Source organism: Lepidochelys kempii, chromosome 2 (assembly GCF_965140285.1).
Source record: "Lepidochelys kempii isolate rLepKem1 chromosome 2, rLepKem1.hap1, whole genome shotgun sequence".
In the NCBI taxonomy this organism is placed as follows: Eukaryota; Metazoa; Chordata; order Testudines; family Cheloniidae; genus Lepidochelys; species Lepidochelys kempii.
Genome location: NC_136381.1, coordinates 107,233,436 through 107,250,862, shown reverse-complemented (window position 1 = coordinate 107,250,862; position 17,427 = coordinate 107,233,436). Strand labels below are relative to the sequence as shown.

The 17,427-nt window shown below is 41.1% G+C and overlaps 1 protein-coding gene across 17 annotated transcripts in view; it reads left to right on the top strand.

Annotated features, from left to right (window-relative positions):
- The window catches only part of LOC144930211 (uncharacterized), a 778,762-nt gene that overhangs the window by 502,015 nt on the left and 259,320 nt on the right, over nucleotides 1-17,427 (top strand). For 10 of the 17 annotated variants that reach the window (XR_013635332.1, XR_013635334.1, XR_013635331.1 and 7 more), the window contains one exon: nucleotides 16,676-16,725. The exons of 6 other annotated variants lie outside the window; for them this stretch is intronic. Coding sequence is in view for 2 of the 11 variants with exons in the window: in XM_078851598.1 (XP_078707724.1) it covers nucleotides 16,676-16,702 (27 nt within the window). In the remaining 9 variants the exon portion in view is untranslated. Of the gene's footprint in view, nucleotides 1-8,768; nucleotides 9,022-16,675; nucleotides 16,726-17,427 lie in introns of those variants that run through there. One more of the 17 variants, XM_078851596.1, reaches the window with a different exon arrangement.

Below are 17,427 nucleotides of genomic sequence, written 5' to 3'. Positions count from 1 at the left end.
ATTCAATGTCATCTCTCCCTGACTTTAATGGGAGCAATACTGAACCCCCCTTTTTTTAACAGCTGTAAGGGAATTTTTAACAATAGAGCTTGAAAATAATCTTACCCTGTGTGTTTTTAAATAAATCATTAGTAGGAAAGCATTTTCAAGCAGTCATTTTCCCTGTTGTCTGCTTTGTGCCTAGGATGTTTGTTATTGCTGAGAGCAGTGCCATTGTACTTGTTAGATAATTTACAGTAAACACACGTCCTCTTAATTACATCATAGAAACTTAAACAGATTTGTAAAGCCATTAAAAAATCAATACTTAGCTTTTAGGTGATGAATTAATTAATGGAGTGTGAATGCTGAAAGTCTGCTTTATCTGGCATGCACTATGATTTTTCATAGCATCATTGTCAGTGGGGACAGCGTGCAAAGTATCATGATGTTAGTAGGTGAGAAAGTGCTTATGAAAATGTATCAATGTCTGCTTGGCATAGAGAATATTACTGTAAAATTTACTGTTAATCCAGGAAATGAATGGGAATGGCTATATAATTTTTTTTCTAAGGAATGTATCTTGCAGTTATTACTCAGGTAAAACTTGTTTTGAGATCAGTAGGGTTTTTGCGTGACTAAGGATTTCTTAATTTGAAAAGATAACCTGATTGGTGTAATGATCTTTGTAGCATGATAATGCTCATGCCAAGTTCAAGGGCTGGCAGAGATAAGAAACATAAGAAATACATATCTGAAAAAAGGAATGCACCAATTGGTTCTGAAAATTGCAGTGAACCGAGACAGAACTAGAAAAAGTAAAATTTCATTCTTTTTCCTCCAACGCTTCATGAATTGCAACCAGAATTGGAAGCAAAAGAGCCAAAATACTGGGGAGAAAGGCTATTCTCATGTTATTTCTGGAATGACTATGACTTTATGGCAGATAGTTTACGGCAAGTATTTATAAGATTTTTGATATTTGAAATTTCAGTTGTGCTGGTTAGTTGTGATTGGTTACATGGTATTATTTTTGATTCTGGACTGGATGAGGACCTTAGGAACCAAAAAGCATTTTAGAAAAATTAAAACTAGGATTTAGAATTTCCATTACTTATCTCTAAAAACACTGAGATTGGAAGAAAATTAAAGAATTAAAAGGACGCATTACAGAAAAATACTAATGGCATTGCATATACTAGTCTAACCAATTTATTTGAGCATAAACTTTCGTGAGCTACAGCACACTTCATCGGATGCATACTGTGGAAAATACAGAAGATGTTTTTATACACAAAAACCGTGAAAAAATGTGTATTTATCACTACAAAAGGTTTTCTCTCCCCCCACCCTGCTCTCCTGCTGGTAATAGCTTATCTAAAGTGATCACTCTCCTTACAATGTAACAGCCATGTTAGTCTGTATTCGCAAAAAGAAAAGGAGTACTTGTGGCACCTTAGAGACTAACCAATTTATTTGAGCATAAGCTTTCGTGAGCTACAGCTGTAGCTCACAAAAGCTTATGCTCAAAGAAATTGGTTAGTCTCTAAGGTGCCACAAGTACTCCTTTTCTTTCTCCTTACAATGTGTATGATAATCAAGGTGGGCCATTTCCAGCACAAATCCAGGGTTTAACAAGAACGTCTGAGGAACAGTGGGGGGGAGGGGGGGAGGAATAAACAAGGGGAAATAGATTACTTTTTATAATAACTCAACCATTCCCAGTCTCTATTCAAGCCTAAGTTAATTGTATCCAATTTGCAAATTAATTCCAATTCAGCAGTCTCTCACTGGAGTCTGTTTTCGAAGTTTTTTTGTTGAAGGATAGTCACTTTGAGATCAGAAATCGAGTGACCAGAGAGATTGAAGTGTTCTCCGACTGGTTTTTGAATGTTATAATTCTTGACATCTGATTTGTGTCCATTTATTCTTTTACGTAGAGTAAAAGAGTTTCTCTACGTAAAAGAATAAATGGACACAAATCAGATGTCAAGAATTATAACATTCAAAAACCTGGATTTGTGCTAATTAATAATTAATAATTGGGATGGGGGGGGAGAAAATCAAGTTGGGCCATTTCCAGCACAAATCCAGGTTTTCTTCCCTCCCCCCAAAAACAAACCCACTCTCCTGTTGGTAATAGCTTATCTAAAGTGATCACTCTCCTTACAATGTGTATGATAACCTGGATTTGTGCTGGAAATGGCCCACCTTGATTATCATCACTCTCCTTACAATGTGTATGATAATCAAGGTGGGCCATTTCCAGCACAAATCCAGGTTATCATACACATTGTAAGGAGAGTGATCACTTTAGATAAGCTATTACCAACAGGAGAGTGGGTTTGTTTTTGGGGGGAGGGAAGAAAACCTGGATTTGTGCTGGAAATGGCCCAACTTGATTATCATACACATTGTAAGGAGAGTGATCACTTTAGATAAGCTATTACCAGCAGGAGAGTAGGGTGGGGGGAGAGAAAACCTTTTGTAGTGATAAACACCCATTTTTTCATGGTCTGTGTGCATAAAACACCCTCACTGTATTTTCCACTTTATGCATCCGATGAAGTGAGTTGTAGCTCACGAAAGCTTATGCTCAAATAAATTGGTTAGTCTCTAAGGTGCCACAAGTACTCCTTTTCTTTTTGCGAATACAGACTAACACGGCTGTTACTCTGAAACATATACTAGTCTGTAATTCTCTATGTTCAGTAACTATCTATGTGTACATGGTCCTAGCTGCAAAGTGTACCATCAGATCCTCGTCTAGCTTAATTATCTCTGTGCCTGAGTTCTAGCAGAGTTCAGAAAATTGGGTCCCTCTGCTGTGGCAAGTCATGTCCCATCCCATTAAAAAATATAGTACCACTTCTTCTGGTGTGAATATGACTTGAGGTTTATAGTTCAGAGTGTTTAGTTTGTCTGACAATGCCAAAGCGATGCATATGTAGCTGCATAATGTAAGTAAGACAGTTCAGAAGTGATATTTAGTACTGCAAATGATTTTATTGGAAGCAGAGAATTACTACGTAGAACAAATTAAAGAGTTTTGAATATTGGCATTGAATTGGTCCAAAATTTAGTCTTTAATATATAGTGTGTGTGTATGTACATAGAGTATATATGAAAATACTTCACTTTCAACGAGTAGAAGGAGAAGGTTGCTGAGAAGGGTACAGCAGTTGACAATGTCACCTACTTTAACCTGGCTGCTAAATGGGGATTATGTAATATAGTTCATTAGATGTCTTTGATGTTTATCATCTGGGATTTATATGCTACCTGGTTCTGTAAATGCATGGCCTTAATGTACAGTACATCTACTTCTTAAAACAGCTTTATTGTTTAACTGGTAATTTAAGAAGGCTTCACTCTGTACGTGTGGTATTAATAGAAATGGTGCAGTCAGTTAAAAGAGCTATAAAAAGTATCATATTTTAACACTTGGTTATATTTTGATAATGTATTTAACATGCTTATTCCAGTATCAGAATTTCAGTAAGGAGACTCAAAAAGATGCACAGCAGATGTGTCCTTTTTGCTGGGCTTCTTATCACCTACAGTCCTCTGACCTGAAGTAGGTCACCTGTGTGGATTAAGGTGACCTCTCCATTCAATCATTTTTTATGTACCACAAGAAACAGAGCAAAAGAACATTCCAGCTATGAAATGTTGGGGTTTTATTTGTCTTTTAGGAGGCAAACCATGCTTTTCTCCTTTGTCTGGAATTCTTTCAGAATATGACTGGCCAGACAGTAAATAAAACTAAAGTGCTAAATATTTGAGCCACTTATTTTAAATGTGGTAATGGTAAGGTTGGGATGTAGTTGGGATGGCAACATTATTTGATTCAAAGTGATGCTGATGCTTGGAAAATTATAAGTCTTGTTTTGAATCTTTCCTCCTCTGCACTCAGTACAGTTATATCAGCAACTGGAGAGCCTTTATCATGAAGGGAAGGAAAAGGAGATGTGTTAAAGACTGATATAAGGTATAATTTTTAGGAAAAATAAAACTGCGGTTTGTAATGAAGCTCATAGAATTGTAGGCCCCCCTCGACATGCTATAAAAACTCCAGGGCCCAGTGGAGGCAGGTGGGGGCCTCGGGGCAGGGGCTGTGGGCATAGGCATAGTTTGACTTCTATTTTGAGGGGGCAGGGGCCAGCAGGGCTTGAGCCACCTCCATGTGGCGGGGTTGAGGGAGCGCCACCTCTACCGCCTGACTCACCTCTGCAGGCCACCTAGCCTGGGGGGGGGAGGCAACCAAAAATGATAACTCAGAGATGGGGGGCTTAGCTCAAAAAGTTCGAAAACAGCTCAGAGTGCAGGGAGGGTGTGGCTAGGGGCTGTGTGCAGGCATGGGGGTAGCTCAGTGTGCAGGGAGGGGAGTAGCTGGGGGTGTATAAAGGTGTGGGGGAGCTCAGGATGCAAGGAGGGAGGTAGCTGGGGCTGTGTACAGGCAGGGGGTAGCTCAGGGTGCAGGGAGGGTGTAGCTCAGGATGTAGGGAGAGGGGTACTAGGGACTGAGTGGTGGGAGGGCTCCCCTGCAGTCCCTATTCCTGGATGGGTCTGCCAGCCACAGAGCTGGGTCTCCCCACATGGGCGGCTCTTACCGGCTGCCTCTGTGGGAGCAAAGGAGGCTGGGAGTTGAGGAGCAGCTTCAAACTGGGGCACCAGCAGGAGAGGAGGGAACGCGGCAGCTGCCTGCCCCAGGGCACCAGCCAGAGCAGCAGCTGCCCCACACTGCCTGGTGTAACGGCAAAAACAGCAGCCAGCACATTTCCCAGCCCACCAATAGCAGTTACCTACTGAGCCTGTTCAGTTTGGGTGAGCATGATCAGTACAACCTAGATAGGAAATTCTTCCAGGGAGCTGTTTGTTCCACTACATGGGCTCTGGCTTCCTGCCTCCAACCTGGCCTGGTTGGGGAAAGGAAATTGGGGGGGGGCAAGGTGTGGAGCTGCCCCTCCTCCCCCTGAACTGCCGTGCTGTTGCGCTGCAGTTTTGGGGGGGAGCAGGGCGGGCGGCGGGAATGCCCTCTAAGTCCCCAACTCTGCCCATGGGCTCAGTGCTTCTGCCCCACAGGGAGCACCAGGGCTCGGGGATTCAACCCTGCGCCTCCCAACTTCAGCCCCGTGAGGGGCGCCAGCAGGGATTGTGGCTTCAGCCCTGCGCCTCCTGGCTTCAGCCCCGCAGGGGGCGCTGGGGATTGGGGTTTCAGCTGCAGGGCCCCACGGACCCCTTGAAAGGGCTCGCAGACCCCCAGGTGGCCGTGGACCCCTGGTTGAGAACTACTGATCTAGACCATCCCTGACAGGTGTTTGTCCAACCTGCCCTTAATCTCCAACGATGGAGATTCCACAGCCTCCCTAGGCAATTTATTCCAGTGCTTAACCACCCTGACAGTTAGGAAGTTTTTCCTAATGTCCAACCTTAAACCTCCCTTGCTGCAGTTTAAGCTCATTGCTTCTTGTCCAATCCTCAAAGGTTAAGGAGAACAATTTTTCTCCCTCCTCCTTGTAACAACCTTTTATGTACTTGAAAACTGTTATCATGTCCCCTCTCAGTCTTCTCTTCTCCAGACTAAACAAACCCAATTTTTTCAATCTTCCCTCATAGGTCATGTTTTCTAGACCTTTAATCATTTTTTGTTGCTCTTCTCTGGACTTTCTCCAATTTGTCCACATCTTTCCTGAAACGTGGCTCCCAGAACTAGACACAATACTCCAGGTGTGGCCTAATCCGCATGAAGTAGAGCGGAAGAATTACTTCTCATGTCTTGCTTAAAACATTCTTGCTAATACATCCCAAAATGACATTTTCTTTTTTTTTGTAACAGTGTTACACTGTTGACTCATATTTAGCTTATGATCCCCTATGACCCAGATCCCTTTTTGCAGTACTCCTTCCGAGGCAGTCATTTCCCCTTCTGTATGTGTGCATCTGATTGTTCCTTCCTAAGTGGAGTACTTTCCATTTGTCCTTATTGAATTTCATCCTATTTACTTCAGACTATTTCTCCAGTTTGTCCAGATCATTTTGAATTTTAATTCTATCCTCCAAAGCACTTGCAACCCCTCCTAGCTTGGTATTGTCCACAAACTTTATATGTATACTCTCTAAGCAATTGTCTAAATCGTTGATGAAGATAGTGAACAGAACCAGACCCAGAACTTATCCCTGCGGGATCCCACTCAATATGCCCTTCCAATTTGACTGTGAACCACTGATAACTACTCTCTGAGAACAGTTTTCCAGCCAGCTATGCACCTACCTTATAGTTATAGCTCCATCTAGGTTATATTTCTCTAATTTGTTTAGGAGATGGTCATGCATGACAGTATCAAAAGCCTTAACTGTTAGAACATATTTTTTTCTTGGTGTTGGAAGTATGAATGCCAAATACATTGAGAAAACATTCATGCAGTATTTTTAGCTCCATCTGCAAGCTGGCGGTACCAACAGTCTTTGGAGAGAGCCTTGTCTCATGGGATTTTCAATCCATTTTTCCATACTCAGGAGATTCAGATAAGATTAGGTTAAGCATCTACGTTTTTGGGTGCTTCTCTGCACTGAGCAAAGTCTCCGACTCTCAGACTGTTTGAAAGTTTATGTCTCTGTTTCATATTCCAGTCAATTTGGCCCTGGTCTGTGCCTCCATCCTTATGTTTATATGTGACGGTTCTCTGGATACCCAGGACTGTGCATCACCTTGTTACCCCCGCTGCTTCCAGTGAGAAGGGGACCTGTTTGTGTTTAGTTGGATCATGGATGTCAGCTTCCTGATACCACCAGCTTATCTGCTACCCAAGCACACTCCTCTGGGCTATGCCAGCCCTTACTTTGCCTTGTAGGTTAACAGTAGGTGCACCTCAGGCCTCAAGCCCCCCTTCAAATAATTCCTCTGTAGTGTCCTACCACCATCCACTGAACACTCTCAGAAATACCAGATCTGCTGTCCCCTGGGGAACAGAGCACACACTAGCCTGTGAGATTCAACTCCGGATCAGCACCTTGTATAACACCACAGCACTGAGATAGGCTTATGGTGAGAACAACAATAAGTTTATTTTAAAAGATTCAAGAGATAGCGAGTAAGGATAATGGAAACAAAAGGGATATATATATATATATAAAACAAAATCATAATACGCTTTCTATATATAGAGACTTATCTTAACAGGCTTATCTTAACTTTCTGCCTATAGAAGTTTCTCATCCCAGATGTTCTTTACAGCATTTCAACCAAGGCTGGTTGTGACCCCATTTTCATGAATGTAACTGCATTACCTGATTACTGCCTAGATGCAGAATAAAGGGGCATCTTTCTTGCCTTCTCTTTATATTCCCCAGAATTTATTGTCTGTATTCAGTCAGAATAAATCCCTGTGGCTTTCTTCTGGTGTTTTGCCTTCCTGTTGACTTCACATCCCCCTGTAGACTTTGTATGTAAATAGGATTGTGTTGGCTTACAATGCTTAATATACATGCTGACAGGCAGACAGAAAACCTGTTTGTCAACTCTGCCTTGAAACAGAATTTAAGGATGTACTTTTACTATAAATACATAACTTCTTACATAGTAGTTGTACATGTGTTTCACAATGATACTAGGTTTCAGAGTAGCAGCTGTGTTAGTCTGTATTTGCAAAAAGAAAAGGAGTACTAGAGGCACCTTAGAGACTAACCAATTTATTTGAGCATAAGCTTTCGTGAGCTACAGCTCACTTCTACACTTTCCACAGTATGCATCCGATGAAGTGAGCTGTAGCTCACGAAAACTTATGCTCAAATAAATTGGTTAGTCTCTAAGGTGCCACTAGTACTCCTTTTCTTTTTACAATGATATTAATAACCAGTGTGACCCTGGCTTTCATTTAAGACCTCACATGATATTCTTTGGTGAATCAGAATTTACATACCAGAATTAGGATATTCTTTGCCAGCTGGCATTCATGGGACACACTTTGGTGGGTCTGTTGTATGCAGGCAGGGACAAGAAGGACACACAAGTACATGTGATTACAACAAGAAATATTGTTTTATTAATAATCTGGAAGTGACACAGTACAGTCACACTACCTCTATATATAGTGAGTCCTTCAATGTAACTCTTTCAGTGCCTACCAGCATATGGGTCTCCAGCCTTTCTCCTTTTGTTCCACCAACGATGTGAGCTACTCTGTCCCATTTCTTTTCGTCTACACCTTCCATTTTCATGACGACTTTCAGGCAGCCCACTGGGACTGAAATGACAATCCCAGCGCAGCAGACCAATACCCTCTCCTCATTCAAATCCCACGTAAGACTCATGTCTTTCACAAGGACCACATCAGTCAGTCTGTATCTCCACTCTAACATTTTATGTAAGGAGAACAAAAGAAGACAGATAAACTAAAAAGATTCCCAGGTAACACCTTCTTCTGGGTCTTCCAGGGTAGTTCTAGAGAATGTATGATCTTTGTGTCTTGCACATCGTAAGTAGCAAGCAATTATTAATAAAGTAATGCTCTTGCCAAATGCATTAACATTTGTGATCTGCTGAAGCAGTGTTTTGTGGCTGGATGTCCTTCCACCATCTATGTAAAAAGTTCATTTGATAATGTGTAATGAAATTCCTAACACTATTCAAGTGAGTGATCATTCATGGCTTAAACAGAATAAAATACAAAAGTCTTCCAATTAATCACATTTTATTTCTTTCGTTTACTCCAACTTGATTCAGAATGGGAGAACCACGAACAGCCATCTCTTTATTAACTCCTTCTGGTTTCTTTGTTTTTTTCTAGGGGTTTGAAGGAATATTGGAAGGAAAATAGGCTGTGATGGGCTATTCCTTTCCAAGCTTGCCAAAGCCACAAAGACTACAGCATATCACCTCATTAGTGGTGCATTCATCTGCTCTGTAGATGGATTCTATTAGCTGACAGACATAAATGGTTCACTTTATATCTTTCTAACTAGCTTGAAATGAACTCTAGAAGAAATTTTCCTTTAGTGCATCCTACAGGTGTCTGGTTCATTCTTTTCTCACAGGAAACTTTACAGCAAATTACAGCATGATGTTGTTTTTAAGTACCAACAAAACTGTTTGTAATAATTAAAAACCCAGTATTTTTTGAAATAATTATTTACATTTTGTCAATTGAATTTAAAACTAATTAAACAAGAAAACATCAATTAAATGTCAATTCCTCCCTGTGTTGCTGTTGTTATTTTATTGCTGGAGTTTTGTAATTGTTGCCAAGGCACATCCACTTTCCTAGGAGTGATATTGAGAGGTTTTTTGACCCAGAAGTGATGTTTTGATATATTACTAATGGAACAATTATAAAAACTCTCTAAACACAAAGCTGTTCACTTGCTGGCTAATATGCCATCAGTTTATAAATGGAGGGGACAAGGACTTCAGAAATTCTTACAAATTCTTTCAACATGCATGAACCATTCCATTCTGAAGACATGACGTTAGATGACAGCAATGTATATTGCATGTTTCATGTTCACACATACACAGGAGGGGCAACTTCAATGTTTCATCTTTCTGTTGTACACACTTTCTGGTGAAGATGGAGGTCTTTAACATAAATCTGCTAAAAATGAAATGAAAAGGTTTTTAAAAGTCTCTTTTCTCTGTCAACACAGGGCTTTTTACTTCAGCTACTAGTATCAAATTCTGACTCAGAGTCCCATCAAAGCTGGAGGCTTAATAGAGTTGAGGAGGCTAAGATCCATGCCCATGAAATACAGTGAAGCCAACATAAACAAATGCCAGGTTCTCAGTAGATCCGGTATGTGCTGCAAAGGAAGCTCTTTCCTTCTGAACACCTGGAAAAATAATACATTTGTTCGAGAGAGACAAAACTCACGTATGAAACTGGAATCTTACAATATAGTGAGCAGGCCTATAGAATGAACAAAGCTGATGAACACACATTTATTTTTATGTTCTGGGTGATTAAATTGCTCCTAAATAAAATGCAGGTAATTAACCTGCCAACAAAGAATCAATTTACCGTACCTGTTTCTAATGGCTACACATGTACCCAGCCACCCATTACAGATCATCATGCTGGAAAGAGCAGGTCACTAGGAAAGAGCAGAACTTTGACATTGACATTCTCAACTTGAACTTTTTTTCTACCATCAGGCTGCAAACTCTTCATTTTTGAACCATTTTCCATCCATCTTTATTTATAAGCTACCATCTAAATTCTGGTTTCAGAGTAGCAGCCATGTTAGTCTGTATCCGCAAAAAGAAAAGGAGTACTTGTGGCACCTTAGAGACTATTCATTTGCATAGAATTTGCAGCCAGTTCCAGTTCTACCATACAGTGAAGACAGGCAGGTCACACTGGAAATGTCTCTTATACTGGTGAAGATAGCATGCTGCTGCTTTAAATCTGTTTAAATCTGCAGGAAGCCAGGCAGGCATGGGCTGGGGAAGTGCTAGGCTGAAGCTCTACCATGAAGCAGAAAAAGAGACAGAGTAGCTATAGGAACAATCATTTTTTCCTTGTTCTAATAAAACTCTGGGTCAGTGTCAGAAGAAAGTGATGACTTCTTTGATTCTTTACCATTGTCACGTGATCATACACATCATCTTATCTAATAAATGTGGCTGAACAAGTTTGTTTTGAATAAGAATCTCCTTAGCCAAAATCATCATTCTATCTCTCACTGAAATTTAACCAAACCTAGTCTAACCCCTTCCCACTACCTCCGCTTTTCTCACTTCCTACCTGTGACTTCAGATCACGGGGGAAGAGTGACCCTGTTGAAGAGATGACTCGCCCATGGGAGGAGGAAGGTGTCTGTGAGAGATCTGGGGCTGCTATCCTACCTCCAACTCAAGCATCATGCTCTTATCTTCAGGGGCAACTGGTATCCTTCTCCCCTAACTAGCAAACAATGTGTCTACACAGTTCCAATTCCCTCCTAAATCCATTTGGGAATCCATATCATCCACTCTCCATCTTGGAGGAGATTCCCTGAGCCTTGGTCTTAGTTTTCTTTTCTGAAGAGTCTCATTCACAACAGGAGCCTTGGAATTCTTAGTAGTGACAGTCCCTTGGAGACACATTGCCAAAGAGAGTTTGGGGGACGTAGAGGGGCTCTAGCAACCACAGTGGAAACATGGGGGCCTCCACATAAATCCTTGGGAATCCACAGGGTGTGGAGGAGAACTTTTCAGCAACTCCCATCCCTCTAATCAAACAACATGGGGGAATCTCCAGGAGAAGACTCTTATAGTTTTTCTCCTTCTCAGCCAGCTGCCATGGGTTTGTCTACAGGAGGGTGTGATCTGGCTGATAATTATAATTAACATAGGCGTGTGCAGCACATTTCATTAGGGTGTGCACCCAGGGAATTTTATTTATTTATTTATTTTTTAAAAGTGAACATTTATTGAATACTCAATCATAAAGGACATTATTTTTATTCATCAAACAAACTAAAGAAACTAAAACTTAACTAAACTTAATTTTTTTTAAAATTAACAACTAAACTTTACTTAAAAAATACAAACTTAAAAAATGAGACACAAAATACCAAATTTTTGCAGTAGTGATAACCAGGCGTATACAAAGATACAGTCAATTTTCATGATCTTCATCTTTAACCAGATAATGAGCTAACCCAAATTGACCAAAACAGATTAAGGTTTCTTCATCTTCCTGTCCTAGAGAATGAGATGTCACTCACCAGGTGTTATGGACTTAAATTCCTCAATCACATCATTGTAATTAACTGATGAAGCCAATTCTTGTTCAATTAACAAAATCATGAGTGAGTCGAGGTGCTGTTGGGACATTGTACTACTTAGTTTGTTTTTTACATGTGCTCTTTCACATGAACAGCCTGTAACAGGTAAGTCTGCAAAGCATTGAATACATTTGTAAAAGGCCTGGAACATGGAAGACCAATCCAATTCCTTTAGCCAATCGAGCCACTCTCTGGCGGTGTTCGTAGTGCTACCTTTAGGAACAGATCCATCGTAACCCTGAAGCAATCCGACTTCAGCTTCCAACTCATCCAAGGACACTTTAAATTTGTTAACAATGATTCTCATATCGTCCCTGCGAAGTCTAAGCTCAGCAGTTTTCCCACTGCAGTCACAATTTTACAAGTCTCCTGTTCAGATCGCTGGTCAATGCCGGTAATCATTGAGTCTAGGAGTGGGTAAAGTGAAGTTATTCTCTCCTGCTCCTCTTTTGTATCAAAGTGATGCTGGGACTCAAACGTGTCATCAATATGAGTGGACGTTTTTCTCTTCTTAACTGGGGGAATCGATATATCATTCTCTACACACATTTTCACACTGTCATTGAAAATATTCTGGGCCACTTCTCATTGCAGCCAAAGAATTATGCAAATTTTTCACCCCTGTCATTGCAGTAAGTAAGTTGAGATCTGGAGCTTGAAGAGCCTTACTCACTTTTACCGCCATCTGGAGAATAGCATGCATCATATGAAGGGCAAAGATGAACTTGAATGAATTTAGTTCATGGATAAGACCCCTGGCTTTTATTTTAGCATCAGCAAGGCAAGTGGTTTCGATAATCTCTTGTAAAGCTTATAAAATAATGGAGTAGTTTTGTTTTACAGCAGCCACTGCTTCTGCTCTGCATGCCCATCTTGTGTTTGATAGTGACTTCAAAGTCTTCAACTGGGATCCTACTTCTTGTGAAATCTTCTCCATTACCACATGTCGCACATGACTCCCCTCCATGAAGGCATAAAGAGTCTGAATAACACCAAAAAAATAGACAGTTCTGTTTTGTTTACTTGAAGTGCATACATCTACAAGGACGAGGTTCAAACGATGTGCATAGCAGTGTACATAGAGTATTTCACTGTTTCTTTCTTTACATTTCATTTGAACTCCCGCAGTACATCCAGACATAGTAGATGCGCCATCAAACCAGAGAGATGACCAGTCAATTTTAAGAATGTCAAGGACATCATTTAACTGGTCAAAAATAGACTGAGCATCAACTGATAATAGTCTCTGAACAGACACAAAATGTCCAACTGGACTATGTTTTTCATTGTCAAAATACCGCACCACAATGGACATCTGTTCATGGTGTCCACAGTCAGTAGTGTCGTCGGCAATTATTGAGACCATTTTTCCATTTAGTGCAGACACAATCTTTTGTTGCACAATGTTGTGCAAGGCCACAATTAAATCATTTTGGATGCGATTACTCAGGTAGCGTTTTGAGGAGATTGTTGCACATGCTTTGCCATTACGGGATCATATTTTTGGAGCATATTGACAAGATTTAGAAATAAACCTTTCTCAAAACTGTCAGCTTTTTCATTGTGACCCCTGAATGGTCTCCCACCTTTCGCCAAAGACAGAACAATGTCGATCAGTCAATACTTCATTAAAACTTGACCATGAAGAACAGCTCAACACATGAGATTTTGACGGTTGGTGGTTTATAAAACATTTGTTAGCCCTATGCCAGTTTCTGAGTCTCTTATTAATAAATGCTGGATCAGTATGACCTTTGTTTGCTGCATCATTAGAGGAGAAGAAAAGCAAAATGCTGCGTCCTTTGATGGGCTATATTCTAACCACCTATACTTTTCATACCAATCGGACTGAAAACTTCTTTGTTTATTCCCTATTTTACTTCTAGGAAACATGCTCAATCTAGGCTGATAAGGACCTCTAGATAATCGAGACCGGTGTTCTAATCTATTTTTTGGAATATCACAGACATCAGATGGAATGTCTGATGGCTTTGAATAGGAACTACACTGACCTGAACTAAGAGACAAAGTCTGTTTCTGTTGGTCATTGCTCCGTTTATTGCACGCACTGGAACTGGTGGCGGCATTATCTTCATGTAAGTTCTTAAGTGAGGAGTCCGAGGTATTTGCACTACTATCAGCACATTTATTATAATTCAGTTTGCCTGCTCCTTTTCTTGTCTTAACAACGAACCAATCCATATTTTAAAATTAAAAGGGGGTATCGTCCGATTGAATCAAAACGTAAAGCCACGGGCTTGTTATTGCTATTTCAGCTGAGTACATGCAACAAAGATTACAAACACTGTAAACACTGTGCTGGGCACGCCTGATGTGGCCGCTTATATAGGTCAAAGAATTTCCTAGAATAGTAGTCGGAGGGGAAGGGGAGGACCAATGGTAATGTGGCGCCGCAGTAGTGGAGACGCATGCTGCGAGCAAACGCGTGCTTTCTATACATTTCTGCAACTCCTATATTACGCAATTCGGCACTTATTGCATAATACAACAATCCATACTTTAAAACTAAAAGAGCATATCATGCGATTAAATTAAAAGGCAAAGCCACTTTTTTTTTGAGACATTAGGGCAGGGGTCTCAAACTCAAATGACCATGAGGGCTACATGAGGACGAGTGCATTGGCCCGAGGGCTGCATCACTGACACCCCACCCTCGCTGCCTCTGGCCCTGCCCCCCCTCCACCCCTTCTATGAGGCCCCGCCCCAGCCCCACCTCTTCCCATCCCTTCCCTGCCCCCCATTCCAACCCCTTCCCTGAAGTCCCCTGGCCTGGAGGTAGGTGGGGGAGGTGAGCCTCCCTGCCTAGTGGCTGCAGTCTGTGGTGGCAGCCCCACCTAGTGATTATGGGGTAGGGGAACCCAAGTCCTCCCACTCCACTGCGTTCCGACCCAGGGGACCTCTTGAGCACTGTAACGCAGGAGTCCAACTAATGCTGTCCCCGAGCCTCTTCCTGCTGCTCTACCACTCCCCTTGGGGTGCATCACGGCTGGCGGTTGTCCCTGGTGACCTGGACCATGGGTTTTAGCAAGTTAGGGAATCTTGGCTCTGTGCAGCTGAGGAGCACCTTCCTGGCATAGCCCCTCTGCAGCAGCGAGTGCAGGTCTGTCTCTCTCTGTCCACCACCCTGCTATACTGAAAAGACTCCTTTTGAGGTCCCTCCTGTAGCTGGAGCATGCTCAGAAGGCCTGTTGGGGTGGTGCCTCCCAGGCCCAGAGTTGTTCCTGCACTCTAAACTTTCTTGAGTGTGGGTTTTATCCACCCCCTCACAAACACATACCTCAGTGGTACAATCCAAACAGCTAGGGTTGCTTTGCATCATTGAGATTTGTGGGGCATGAGTGGGGAATATAAAACAGGTTATAGGGAACCTATACTGATGTTTCTTCACCTCTGCAGTTTAGTGCTATATTTTTGGGCTAGCACCATTCTCAAAATGTTTTTCCAGTTCTGGAACTGTTCCGAATACCACAGCCTCAGTGTAACTCTTGTGGTGCTGGTTCTCATTTATTTTTTGCTAGAAAATTTTATGCAGCTTTTTTTCATAAAATGAAAATGTTTCACCCCCCTGTTTGCAACCCTAAACTTTAATTGTGCCAAGAAGTATATCTTTTTTCTTTATCATAGAAGCTTCATTCTTGTGACACCTTGCTGTGTCTGTCCTGTGGTTTCAGGAAAAAACCCAAAATCTTTTACACTGCTGTGTGTCATCGTTTCTCAGCTACAGTCAATACCAATTTTCTGTCCCTGTTGTTTGTTATCATTTTGGCTCTTTTCAGATCTCCTTCCATATTTCAGTCATTACTGCCCTCTGATTCTATATGCAACTCCTCTTTGATCTGTGTTAGTTACTGATAAATATGTGCACAACTGTTTTAAGAGTCTATGGTTCTGGCAAACAACTTTTCCACTTGTCTGTAAGCGCAGCTGGTCTTATGCTGGTCTGTCTTTCTGATGTAAGATTGAGAAAAATTATCTAAAACTTTTAAACACTAGAAAACTAGTGTGTAGCTTATTACCTCATCATGAAACCATTTCTGACTCTTTCAACCTCTTTATAATTGCAGAGCCTAATAACCTAGTGAAAAATATCTGTTTTCCAGAAGGCTAGTAATGACATGTTTCTTAGGATAGAATATGCCAAAATAACCAACATCTTTACTTTTGAAAACACATTAATTGCTGTCTCCCCAGCATTGCTTTTTTTATTTTCAAGTGGAGTCTCCATTTTTGTTCTTTTACTCATCATCTTAGCCAGAGTGGACAAAATAACCAGATAGCTAGCTGGTGTAAATCAGAAGAGCCGCATTGACTGCAATAGGGCGATGCCAACTTATACTAGGTGAAAATCTTTTTTGTACTCGGTGAGGATCATTTATAGCGGCAAAATCAAGACTAGAAGAAATAACAATCTAACATCAGTAGGTTCATCCTGCGATTTCATAAGCTTACTGTGGAGGTAGCTCTTTTCCATATGGGGCAGCTGTAAAATCAAATCTGACTAGTGTCCACTTTCTCCCTGATGCATACAGAAGTTCTACTTCTCACACCCATCTTGCCTTCCCCAAGACTCTATAGGCACGCATTTGTAATCAGTGTCAATTGATTCCAGATTAAAAATGGCTGGGATGCACTAGATAAACAAATGATTAAGGATGGAGTCCCTGTATTTGAGCTTCAGGCATGGAGTTCATTGTCACTGTCACTTGAAATGTGGAATAAGGGTTTCTCATCTGAAAAATAAGACTGAGGTAACAAAATATGGATGGGCAGAAATGTGGTCAAGAACGTGTTGCTTAGTGAATTTCATATCCAGTAGCATCAGGTTCATGAAAGAAAATATCTATGTCAAGAGGTTTATATACCAGTGTGTGAAATGTTTTGATGATGATTTTGGTGGTTTTCTTCACAGTGGAGAAGTGGATGGATGAACAGCTGATACATACAATCAACTGGTGACTAGTGAGCATAGTTTTACATTATTTTATGAATTTCCACTTCTAGCCCTCTTGTTTACCAATCTACATCTTAAATCTTTTTATTAGTGGCAGACCCACATGTTTCTAATTATTGCATAGCAAAATGTACCCTGCAAAAGCTGATTTTTTTTTTTGAAAACTTGTGAAATTTTATCCAGAGCAAAACATCATATTAAACCCCGGGTCTGACATGACACTTGTGAGAATACTGGAAATTACTACAAAGAGAGGTTGGAGGGTTGTTTGAAGGCCAGAAGAGGGGGTCCAGGAAAGATTTCTTTCAGGATGGGATCGCCATCGAGTATGGGTTGTAGTTGTTTGAACCCCATATGGGTTCCAGTGTGGAGTGGTAGATAATAATTAGGCATCTGCAGTTAGAGGGGGTTTTATTTTTGCATTGAAGCAGTTGTCTTAGGATATCTGGATGGCCCATTCCATTATGGGATCTACTCCTATGGTGGATTGTCCTTGTTTGGTGAAGGCAGTTTTGAATGTGTTAAGGGGTATAGCCTTCAGCCTTATGGGGACCATACATCCCATTTTGGTCAAGACAGTCCTCTTTTTTGGGGAAAACTAGGCATTCGTCCCATTTTTCTCTTGCTATCTCATCATTAGTTGGCAAGAGGAAATGGGACAAATGCCCAGCTTCGACAAAAAGGTGGGGCATGAGGAACATTTGGGGGGA